General features: G+C 44.5%; 1 protein-coding gene across 3 annotated transcripts in view; it reads right to left on the bottom strand.

Annotated features, from left to right (window-relative positions):
- LOC119978036 (serine/threonine-protein kinase 38) overlaps nt 1-13,105 on the bottom strand; it is a 109,219-nt gene that overhangs the window by 20,452 nt on the left and 75,662 nt on the right. For all 3 annotated transcript variants that reach the window (XM_038819366.1, XM_038819365.1, XM_038819367.1), the window contains exons 2-3: nt 11,823-11,962; nt 1,312-1,363 (exon numbers count right to left, since the gene is read on the bottom strand). In XM_038819366.1, the coding sequence (XP_038675294.1) occupies nt 1,312-1,363; nt 11,823-11,962 (192 nt within the window). The remainder of the gene's footprint in view (nt 1-1,311; nt 1,364-11,822; nt 11,963-13,105) is intronic.

Below are 13,105 nucleotides of genomic sequence, written 5' to 3' on the forward strand. Positions count from 1 at the left end.
AGGCCAGGAGAAACCAACTTGGAATGATTTACGAGAAGCAATGGGAGTAGTAGAGTAGATTACTCTGGAAATGTGAGTAGATGGACTGGAATGTCTCCCTCATCCATACTGGCCCTTGTGATAAACGTATGTGAGACAGACCCCAGGGGTCAGACTGGGCCTGGGACAGGCCTTTGTATCCATCTTAACAGATCTATCCTATCAAATCCTCTTATCATTTTAAAGAACTCCATTAGATCACCATGTAGAGGAATGAAGTTGGTGTACAGATCAGCTGTAACCTGATTAAATACAGAATAGGTTCAGGGGATTAAATAGCCTACTCATTATTATAAATGCTAATCCAGCATCATGTACAAATCAGGGCACAAGCAACTTGTATCGATTCCCTTCCCAATCACCCACAATTGAGATCCTGGGTCTGGTTCCACAATAAGCCTTCCACATTCTTGGTTAGTCTACCAGGTCCAGCATGAACTTGGCATCAAATCAGCAGAACAACTGAAGAGAAAACTCTTTCTGAGCAGAGTATAGTTTGTCGACAGTTACAGACAGTTGTACAAAGGAAAACTGCACAAGTACAAGTGACTGCAAATCTATTACAATTTTTGCACCATACATGGTTTAACACTCAAGAATGTGCTCTATACCTTGTTGATGTAGCTCAGTAGATAGCATTTGCTCCCAAGTCAGAAAGTCGCAGAATCAAGTCTCCCGAGAGACTTCAACACAGAAGCTAGGCTGACACTCCAAATGCGGGCAGAAGGGAGACCTTATGAATGAGATTTTAAATCAAGTCTGCCTTCACTGACAGCTGTAAAACATGCCATGGTTGTAAGAGTTTGCACAGGGGGGGTAAAATGCTTTGGGTTGTCCACAAGGCCGTGAAAGGCACAAAGAAATGCAAGTCTTTTTCTTACACCCAGGCTTCCCAGCCTTCCTGCAATAACTAATCCAAATTCATTTTAAAAAATAAATTTAGGGTATCCAATTATTTTTTCCAATTAAGGGGCAATTTAGCATGGCCAATCCACCTACCCTGCACATCTTTGGATTGTGGGGTGAGACCCACGCAGACACGGTTGAGAATGTGCAAACTCCACAAAGACAGTGACCCGGGGCCAGAATCGAACCTGGGACCTCGGCATCATGAGGCAGCAGTGCTAACCACTGCACCACCAACTAATCCGAATTCTAGTGAGTGTCAAACACAGATCTGGCTGAAAGAACACCACCTGATCACAAGGCTTTGTACTTTACCTGGGCTGTCTCTGCCATGCAAACATGAAAAGGCAAATTAAACACAATTACCTCATCATCTCCCAGGCCTTCTTCTTCCATTACTTTTTCCAACTTCCGTTGCCTAGTGGCGAAACAAGAAAGTCTCAAGGTAAATGAAAATTTTCAGTGCACTGGGTAGAATTAACATTTTGTTCACATGGTTAAGTCAGTGTCAAAAAGGCGGTGGGGGCAGAGGGGGAAAATGTGAAAAAAGCAAAGCACAAATTTAAAATTAGCTTGTTAGCAATACCCTAATTATTATTTTAGGGCTATGAAAACATAACACCTTCATTGAGTGTGCTTAAAATTTAATATACGAGCCCGACATCATTACCCCACATAGTACGCTGCTTTGTACATCAATATCATTCTACAATCAGATTCATGGTCAGGGGTTATACAATATTTAATTTTCCTGATTGAGCTTCTTGAGTGATGTTGTACCCAATGCCATTCAGGATAGTGCAGCCTTCTTGAATAGTACCCAATCCACGAGCTTAAACATCCATTTCCTCTACAACCAGCTGCAGTGTGCACTATTTATAAAATGCATTGCAGCAAATTGCCAAAACAGCTTCAACAGGACCTTCCAAACCCACAAGCTAAACTAGAATGACAAGGGCAGGAGTTTCAGGGGAACATCAACAGTTCTAAGATCTCTCCAAATCACACAGCTGTTCTACCTCAGGTGATAAAGGATAGAACTAGATCCAAACGTTACACGTTTTTATAAGCTTCGATGAGAGATGCATTCACAAAACTATGAACTTCCTAACCAAACAACTCCAGTCTCAAGAACACAAAAAGAGCCCCAACACCTGCATACTATTAAAAACAATTCCACCCATCCTAACATGAACATAGTGGTGGGCATTGCTGGCAAAGCCTGAAAACATAATACCTACTCCTGGTTTCTCTCGATAAGATGGTGATGAGACATATTCATGAAGTGCTGCAGTCCATGTGGCAAAGAGAAACCAGAGCGGTGTCCAAATGGGAAATTCCAGTCACAGTGAAGGAACTGTGATACAGTTAAAAGTCAGGATGGTGAGTGGCTTGGAGGGGAACTTGCAGGTGGTGGTGCTCCCATACATCTATTGCCCTTGTCCTTCTAGATGGTAGAGGTTGGGGGTTTGGAAGGTGCTGCATTACAAACTTAGTCAGTTTTTGCAATGCATCTTGCAGTTGGTACAAATGGCTGCTGCTGTGTGTCTGTGATGGAGGGAGTGAATGATTAAGACAATGACCAGGGCACCAATCGAGAGGCCTGCTAGCCTGGATGTTATTGAGCATCTTGAGTATTGTTGGAGCTGCACCCACCCAGGCAAGAGCAGGATATTCCATCACACTCCTGGCTTGTGCCTTTTAGGCTTCGAGGGGCAATCCCAGTCACAACTTGTTCTAATAGCCACAGCATTTACAGGGCTGCCCTTAATGAGTGCCTGGCCCCCAGAATGTTGATGGTGGGGGATTTGATAATGGTAATTCCACTGAACAGATATGCTGAGACTTTCTACTGGGGACAGTTATTATCTGGCACTTGTTTAATAGGAATCGGACGAGACTGGGAATTTTACAGTTTTCAATAAGCAACATTACAGATTACAGTACAACACAGTCCTTCCTCTCAACAGTAGCCGAACTGTAACTAGGCCCAAATGAACAATGACTATGTACAACATAAAAGGGATACATGTGCACTGTGAACATCCACCACCAGAGAGCAACATTCTGCAATGTTACCAGGCATCACTTACAGGCTAGGGAAATACAAGAGGATGTAACTCAGCACAAAGACAGCCAGAGTTCCTGGTCTTTTGAAACCACCGTTTAACCATTACTTTACTATAAACAACAAGCTTATCTTCCATGACGTCAATCATGTTTTAAAAATGCAAACAGTTCTGCTCATGATCACTATTCACCAACCTGTGGACAGATGTGCATGCGAGCAAAATGTGTAGGAGTGTGTGCATGAGTGAGCGAGCGTGAGAGTGCTTGTATGCGAGAGTGAAAGTGACAAGGTGGGAGTCTGAGAGCGCGTGATGTGCGCGCTCGAGAGAGTGCGCGCGCGCAAGAAAGAGAGAGTTTGCGTGAGAAAGCGCAGGGGGCTCTATGATGATTCCAGTTCTGACACCCTCAATCAAAGCTTGCATAGAACAGTACAGCACAGTACAGGCCCTTCGGCCCACTATGTTATGCCGATGATTTATCCTAATCTAAGATCAACCTAACCTACACACACCTTCAATTTACCTCTGTCCATGTGCCTGTCTAAGAGTCGCTTAAATGTCCCTAATGACTCTGACTCCACAACCTCCACTTAGTGTGCATTCAACGCACCTACCACTCTCTGTGTAAAGAACCTACCTCTGACATCTCCCCAATACCTTCCTCCAACCACCTTAAAACTATGTCCCCTCATGATAGCCATTTCCGCCCTGGGGAAAAGTCTGGCTATCCACTCTATCCATGTCTCTCATCACCTTGTACACCTCTATCAGGTCACCTCTCTGCCTTCTTCACTCCAGTGAGAAAAGCCCTAGCTCCCTCAACCTTTCTTCATAAGACATACCCTCCAGTCCAGGCAGCATCCTGGTAAATCTCCTCTGCACCCTCTCCAAAGCATCCACATCCTTCCTATCAGGAGGTGACCAGAACTAGACACAACATTCCAAGTGTGGTTTAACCAGAGTTTTATAAATCTGCAGCAAAACCTCGCAGCTCTTAAACTCAATCCCTGTGTTAATGAAAGCCAACACACCATACGCCTTCTTAACAACCCTATCAACCTGGGTGGCAACTTTGAGGGATCTATAGGCGTGGATGAAGGATCTACATACAGATTAACAGTGACCAATTATGTCAGGTACTGGAGGTGTGATCAGCTCCATCGAAGCTATTCTCTCCAGCACAGAGTCAACATTGAGACTTTATAGCTCACAATCAATACTGTAAATTGACAGGTCTGGCCTGGTACATATGAAATTAAATGAAAATCGCTTATTGTCACGAGTAGGCTTCAATGAAGTTACTGTGAAAATGGGCAAGGGCGTTACCAGGCACTGCCGGTCAACATTCGCCATCCAGGCTGACAGGTGAAGAAGGGCCTTGGTGAAATGTAACAGATGGGGTAACCAGTTTTGATTGCACAGTATGCATCCTCAGCTGGAAGAAATCACCCAAAAAAAATCATAGTATGCCTCAGGATAACCAAAAGAAGAGACAGTTGTCAGGACATGCACTTCCTTCGACCAGCGCTAAAGAAACAATGAGCTACCTTATACAGTATGTAGTTACATTTGAAATATTAAATAATTCTTCCTGGTGTTGCACCAATTGTCCAAATTCTAAGTGACAAGTAGTGAGACATTGGTACAACGCCAGCCAAGTAACTGCGGTTTCCCCATTCTTGTGTCAGTTAAACCCAGCTGTGGCTTCCTGCAGGCGGTGTACGTGCTTCAACAATGGCCAGGGATAAATCACACGTTATTTTTGGACAGATAAAGCTCAGAAGCATTTATCAGTCTGACCCACCTCCTCCCTATGTGTGGGAGTTCACCTTTGACAATGGTGGAATCCACTCTTAACTTGAGTCAGAGCGACATCTGCAGCACCTCCTGTCTAAAAGCTACTGACCACAACTCAACTGCAAGGAAGTGTCACAACTAAGTTCCCACAAGACCTCTGAAAGTGGGGAGAGGAAAATAGCTTCAAAAGTTGACAGGAAACTTAAACTGTGCAGTTGAAATATTACCAAAGAACTTTCCTCAAGACAACACTCGAGAAGGAAAAGATTCTCAAGCCACAGAACTGACCGTCCATTGCCAATGTGCCCCTTTAAAGATGGAAATCAGGCTATTCTGCCAAACAGATCTCTTCAATTTTTATCCTCCACAGGAGTCCCAGCACTACTTCCATGTACCACCTTGTTCAAGCCCTATGTTAGGGTCTTCAGCTCATAATAAAGGTTGATATTTCGGTTCAGTATAGAGGGAGTACAGAGGGCGCTATTGAAGATGCTGTCTTTAACGTAAGGCAAACAGAGACCTGGTCTGCCCTCTTGGGTAAAGATTACATGTCACAATTTAAGGAGCAGCAAGGAAGCTATCCCCATGTCCTGGTCACTATTTATTGGAGGTGCGGGAGCAAGGCGAGGCGCTGAAGGAAGTGGAAGAGACATTATTGCAGCACAGTGATCAACTTACCTCGATGAGGAAGGAGACGCGGAAGGTAATCGAGATTAACAAGGATCTGCGAGGCAAAATGGAAGACCTGGAAAACAGATCCAGGCGACAGAATCTGAGAATTGTGGGTCAGCCCAAAGGAGTTGAAGGACCAAGGCCGACTGAGTATTTTGCCACAATGTTGGCGAAGCTATTGGGGGAGGGGGAGGATCCCTCCCGATATGAACTGGATCGGGCTCATCGGTCGTGGAGGCCTGTACCAAAGGCGAGTAGCCGCCAAGAGTAGTGACTCTGTGCTTCCGTAGGTACAGTGTAAAGGAGAAGGTTCTGTGCTGGGCAAAACAGAAGCAGGTGGTGCAGTGGGCTGGAGCTGGTATACGCGTATACCAGGACTTTACGGTGGAGCTGGCGAGGAGGCAGGCTGCCTTCAACCAGGTGAAGAGGGCACTGTACATTAGCAAGGCGCAGTGCGGCACTGTATATCCAGAGAAGCTGAGGGTAACCTACAAGTTCAAGGACTTTTATTTTGGGACGGCGGAAGCAGCGGAGGAGTTTGCAAAGGCAGAAGGACTGTGGCAGAATTGAGAAATGGTCATATACCGATGTAGTCTCATGACTGTATTTTTTCTTTTTTGTTTCACTGCGTGCTGGTGTATGGGCTACAGGAGCCAACGTTGTGTATATTTGGACAAGGGAAGAAATGGGACTTTCAGTCGTAATGAGGGTTCTTTGGGGTGTGGGTGTATGCGGGGTTTGTGTGCTAAAGGGGACTTCTGCGTTTTCCTGGGGCCGGGCAAGGGGAAAGAGACCCGGGTGGGATCCTCCACGCTGGCCGGTTTAAGCCGGCCAGGGAACGGGGATGAGGTGGGGGGAGGGGCTGCGGCCATCGGAGCTTGGCAGAAAGGGTCCGATGAATCTAGGAAAGTTGGGGGGGGAAGGAACCGAGGTTGGGGGGAGGAATTTTACACGAGGAAGTGGAGAGGAGGCGTTGGGGAGGGGGAGGGGCTTTACAACTCTTGGGTGTCATTTACGGTACTCTTTCGGAGGCTGGACAGCATTGAGTGTCGGGGGGGGGGTGGGACTCTGTAGGTTAATGGTGACCATGGGCGATTCCGGACTCCTTTTTCTTTTTCTCCTTTGTTTTTTTTCCACCGTGGGAGGGTTTGTCTTATTTGATGCATATGTTGACAGGTAGGCCGTTGTTTGGGGTGATGGGAGGATGGGATCGTTGTTGATGTTAAGGGTATTGAGTCTGTATTTGTTACCGTTTACTGCTTGTTTTGGGGGGGGGGGGGGGGGGAATTTTGAAAGAAGATGTGAAAATGGAGAATAAAAATATTTTTTTTAAAACTCTCTCTTCTCCAAGACCCCAGCTTCTCGAATCTACCACTTAATTCAAGTCCCTCATTCCTGGCATCATTCTTGTGAATCTTTTCTGCATCCTTTCCAATGCCTTCAGACCTTGCCTGAAGTGTACTGACCAAAACTGGGCGCAATGCACCAGTTGAGGGAAAACCATTTATTTTCCCATACAGGTTCAACATAACTTCCTTGCTTTCTACTCTATGTCTCTATTTATGAAGCCGAGAATTCCATATGCTTTTTTAAACCGCTTTCTCAATCTGTCTTAGAATCATAGAATCCCGACAGTGCAGAAAAAGACCATTTAACCCATCGGGTCTGCACCGACCCTCCGACAGAGCACTCCACCAAGCCAACTTGCTCACCCTATCCCCCCTTTTTTTTAAATTTAGAGTACCCAATTATTTTTTTCCATGTAAGGGGCAATTGAGCGTCGCCAATCCATCTAACCTGTATATCTTTGGGTTGTGGGGGTTAAACCCACGCAGACATGGGGAGAATGTGCAAACTCCACACGGACAGTGACCCAGGGCCAGGATTCAAACCCGGGTCCACAGTGCCGCAGTCCCATTGCTAACCACTGCGCCACATGCCGCCCCTCACCCTATCCCAATAACCTATTAACCTAACCTACACATCTCTGGACACTAAGCAGCAATCCATCTAACCTGCACATCTTTGGATTGTAGGAGGAAACTGGAGCATGCGGAAGAAACCAAGCAGACACGGGGAGAGCGTGCAAATTCCACACACAGTCACCCGAGGTCGGAACTGAACCCTGGCCGCTGACGCTATGAGACAGCAGTGCTGACCACTGTGCCACCCTACATTTGCATAGATATAACCCCAGATCCCCCTATTCATGCCCCTAATTTTAGAATTGTATCAAAATGAATCACTTCACAATTCTATTCAATTTTATGTGCCAGTTGTCTAACCATTTCACCAGTCAATGTCTTTCTTGAAGTTTATCACCAACATCCTCACAGTTGACAATAGTTTTGTGTCATCTGCAGATTTTGAAATTGTGCCCGTGCACCCAGTTGCAATAATATATGTCAAAGAAAAGTAGTGGTCCTAGTATTGACTCCTGGGAACCCCACTGCATACCTTCTCCCAATCCAAAATATCGCTGTTCCTTGTTTCTGTCACCCAGTCAACTTACTATCCATGTTGCCACATTCCCTTTTATTCCATGGGCTTCAAATTTTCTGGTTAGCCTGTTATGTGACACTTACCAAACATCTTTTGGAAGTCCATATACACCACATCTTCACCCGATGCCCGTGTCTAGGCATTTACATTGTGTACCTTGTGTTGGCCTAGTATGTATTTTCTTTTCATGTACTAAATGATCTGTTTGAGCTGCATGCAGAAAATACTTTTCACTGTACCTCAGTACACATGACAATAAACAAATCTAATCTAATCAACTGCATTGATATTACTTTCTTTTATTTTTAAATAAATTTAGAGTATCCAATTCTTTTTTTTCCCCAATTAAGGGGCAATTTAGCATGGTCAATCCACCTACCGTGCACATCTTTGGGTTGTGGGGGTGAGACCCACACAGACAAGTGGAGAATGTGCAAACTCGACACGGACAGTGACCTGGGGCCAGGATCGAACCCGGGTCCTCGGTGCCGCGAGGCAGCAGTGCTAACCACTGCGCCGCTGTGCACCCCAATATATTGCCATTATCACCACTCTGTTACCTCATCAAAAACCTCAAGTTAGTTAACCACAATGTGCCTTTAACAAATCCTGCTGGCTTTCCTTAAATAATTCACAATTGTCTAAATGACTGTTGATTTCGTCCCAGATTAATTGTTTTAAAAATAATCGTTATTGTCACTAGTACATTAACACTTCAATGAAGTTACTATCCTATGTCTCAACTGCCTCCTCTCTCACGATGACTTTGGCAGCATCTTCAGATGAATGGACATCCATCTAAAACGTCAACTCCGTTTCTCTTTCCACCAATGCTGTCAGACCTATTGAGAATTTCCAACATTGTGGTTTTGTTTAAGATTTCCAACACCTGTGGTATTTTACTTTTGTCTTAAGACGGATATATTGACCGTTGGGAGAAAGTGCAATGTAAATGTAGCAGGACCCTGATCGTTAATCTAAGAGGAGAGATTAAACAAAAACAAAAGAGATGTATCCCCTAGACTGAAAAGTGTCAGGGATGGGGGCCATTAAAGTTTTCAAGATAATAAGGGGAAGAGATAGGAAGGTTGGTTGTGGATGGAGTCTGTGACTAGGAGGCATAACTTAAAAAAATAGAGCCAATCCTTTCAAGAATAAAATTAAGAAACACTTCTACACAAAAAAGGAAATTTGGAAATCTGTTCCGCAGATGGCAATTGAGACTTTCTCAATAGTTAATTTAACAGTGTTTGATATTTTTTTGTTAGCAATAGGAATGAAGGAATATAAGGGAAAATAAAATGAAATTAAGTTGCAGATCAGCCATGACCTTATTGAATGGTGGACCAGTCTCAAGAGGCTAAACGACCTACTCTGTTCCTGTCTTGCTTTTCACCAATTCAAGATTAACGTCTGCCAAATGAAATCTCCTTTGTAAATGTGGATATGAAGTATGGATATTTGTAAAATATCCCCAAGCAGTTTCTGATGATTCTCCAGTAACTCAACTCACCAAGTCCTTAGGCTGTGAGGTGGAAACAAACAGGCTGTAAAGAGATGTAGACCAGTCAAATGATTGGGCAAAATGGCAGCAGATTGCGTATAATGCAAGGTAAATGAAATGATCCACTTTGTTCGGAGAATCGCAAAAGCAGATTTTTTTTTTTTTTAAATGGTGCAAAAAATACAAATAAATTCTGGCATTGAGAGAGATTTGGGTGATCTTATCCTTGAATCACAGAAAGTTAGCATTTATATGCAGCAAGCAATTAGGACGGTAAATGAGATGGTTGGAGTGCAAAATTAAGAAAGTCTTTCTGCAATTGAACAGGCTTTTGGTGAAGCCACATCTTGAGTTTTAGTCTCCTTGCCTAAGAGAACGTGGAATGAGGCTCACTAGACTGATTCCCGGTTGGGAGAGGCAATCTTTGAGGAGAGATTGAGTAAAATGGAGTACATTCCCTGGAGCTTAGAAAGAGGAACGGTGATCTTATAAAAACGCATAAAATTCTTTGAGTTTGACAGGTTAGATGCAGAAAGGGGGTTTCCTTCAGCTGAGAAGCTAAACCCAAGGGTCAAAGTCTCAGGATAAGGGGTCAGCCATTTAGGGCCAAGATGAGGAGAAGTTTCTTTATTCTAAAGCAGTGTGAATCTTTGGAAATCTCTACCAAGGAGATGATACACAGACATTGAGTAGATTCAAGACAGAGATCGATAGATAGTTTTCTGGACACTAAGAGCAAGATATATGGAAACAGGACATGATAGTGTGCATTTGCTACTCCCAATGTGGTCTCCTCTATATCGGAGCAAACCAGAGGAACACCTCATCTTCCGGTTAGGCACACTATAGCCTTCCCGTCTCAACATCGAATTCAACAACTTCAGATGATTAGCTCTGCCCCACCTCGACCCATTTGTTTTCATCCCATTTCATTTTAACTGTTTTTTACCATTTCTTTCTCTCTTGGCTTTCTTTATATATATTCACCCCCCTCCATATTATCCACCTTTCATTACCCTTTCTCCCCTTTGCTTCCCCCTTCCTGTCCCCCCCACATCTACATCTGTCAGTTTACCCTCTGATGTTAGTTTCTCTGCAGTTTGCCTTTCACATCTTTTGTTCTCTCTGGGGACTGCCATTAACACTCTTTCCCCTTGGTTTCTGTGGCCATTAGCACCCAGTTTCCCTGGGTTTCTGTGGCTATGACTCATCTTTCATACTCACTCCACAGTATAAATACTTCCCACTTTCTCTGTTAGCTTAAGAGTCATCGGACTCAAAACGTTAGCTCTTTTCTCTCCCTACAGATGCTGCCAGACTTGCTGAGATTTTCCAGCATTTCCTCTTTCGTTCATGATAGTGTGCCATCTCATTCCTCTCAATGGGTGAGTGGGTCTAAAGTCATATGGTCTACTCCTGCATCTTATGTTGGGCCCCACGTCCTATTTAACAGTTTTTTGTTACTAATGATAGTTATGGAATAATATTGTTCACACTTTCCGGCATTCTCTCCTTAGAATTTCATTAACCTATGTTCTTGCTTTCTCATATTCTTTCATTATCAACCCGCCAGCCCCATATACCCTTTTATTCCATTTTAGTTTCTAGTCTCTAACACTGAAATTTAAAATAATTTCCTTTTTAAAGGTACATGTTTATTCCATGTGTTCCAATCACCTGATTAAAAATATCCCATTGTCTCTCAACATTTTATGTTCCAATTTCTCTTCCATCTCCCCTCACCAAGCTCACTCCTCTTTCTAAAACATGCCCTAACCTAATCTGGAAATCTCAATTTTGAATTTGAATTTGGGTGCCAGTGAGGGAGTGGATTAAAATCAGGAAAAGTATAGTGGGGTGTCATTTAAAATATAAATTTAATTCAGGAAACCCATTAAAAATCCAAAGCATCAATACACATCGCTCTCCGTGCCAGACACCATACACAAAGCCAAAGCCACCCCTTTGGGGCGAGATCCAGGTGGGAGAGAGGAGTCAAGACTGGATTGAGAAGGAAGAAAGTAAAAGTTACTTTCTAGTGATAGGTAAGGGAGTTGACAACACCACTGCAGACAGACATGTCAGTAAAGTCACCACAGTCCCAGATGAATGTAGGCTACTTTCCCTTTGAGGGGGAGAGCTGACTGGTGGTTTCAACCGGACGATCACCACACCTCAGGCAAGGTCATGAATAACCTCAGGTGCAGGAAATGAATCCACGCTGTTGGCCTCGATCTGTATCAGGAACCATCTGTGCAGCCAACTGAGCTAAACATGCTCCAAGACAGACATGAGTAAGCACACAAATATCCCCCCCCCCCCCCCACGCTTACCTCATTTCCCTCTCTTCATGTTGTGCAATCAGGTTGCTATAGAAGTTTTCGAGTGTAACCTTTGTAATGGTGACTCGCTCCTTTGTGTGGTTGCTCATAGTGGGGTACGAGGTTGTCTGCCCGGTCATCGCCATGGCTACCTGAAAAGAGGAAACATCCCACTTGAGTGATGCAGTTCAAAATCAATATTTGATTTTCACACTTGGTTCCTGTATCAACAGACACCAGCTCTCAACTCTCAATTCAATTAATTCAACTGCCAACATCCGAATCTCCAACCTTCCCAAATGTTAGAATTACCGACCCTTTCAGATTTCCTGTTCATGCTGCCAGATGCAGTAGCTGGTAGCACTCACCTCCAAGTCAGAAAGCCTCAGAAAGTCCTGCTCCAGAGACCCGAGCTAAAATATTTATGCTGACACTCCAGTGCAGTACTGAGGCAGTGCTGCACTATCATAGAATTCACAGTGCAAAAGGAGGCCACTCGGCCCATCGAATCTGCACCAGCTCTTGGAAACAGCACCCTAACCGAGGTCAACACCTCCACCGTATCCCCATAACCCAGTAACCCCACCCAACACTAAGGGCAATTTTGGACACTAAGGGCAATTTATCATGGCCAATCCACCTAACCTGCACATCTTTGGACTGTGGGAGGAAACCGGAGCACCCGGAGGAAACCCACGCACACACGGGGAAGATGTGCAGACTCCGCACAGACAGTGACCCAAGCCGGAATCGAACCTGGGACTCTGGAGCTGTGAAGCAATTGTGCTATCCACAATGCTACCGTGCTGCCCTTCGGCACAGTAGCAACCACAGTGCTACCATGCTGCTATCATTTGGATGTGACTCTAAACTAAGGCCCCAGAGGCTGGTTCAGCAGGATATAAAAGCTTCCACAATACTACTCTGAATTACTCAGTCAGCATCACGGAAATAAATTCTCGTCATTACCATGCTGGATGTTTATAGGAGTTTCCTGTGCACAAATTGACTTCCACACTCCCTTCAATAGTGAGAGTGTACTTCAAAAAGTACTTCATTGGCTGGAAAGCATCTGCAAACATCCTGAGGCTATTGGGCGGCACAGCAGCACAGTGGTTAGCACTGTTGCTTCACAACTCCAGGGTCTCAGGTTCGATTCCCGGCTTGGGTCACTGTCTACGCGGAGTCTGCATGTTTTCCGTGTGTGCGTGGGTTTTTTCCAGGTGCTCCGGTTTCCTTCCACAGTCCAAAGATGAGCTGGTTAGGTGGATTGGCCATGCTAAATTGCCCTTGGT

The sequence above is a fragment of the Scyliorhinus canicula genome, chromosome 15 (assembly GCF_902713615.1).
Source record: "Scyliorhinus canicula chromosome 15, sScyCan1.1, whole genome shotgun sequence".
Lineage (NCBI taxonomy): Eukaryota > Metazoa > Chordata > Chondrichthyes > Carcharhiniformes > Scyliorhinidae > Scyliorhinus > Scyliorhinus canicula.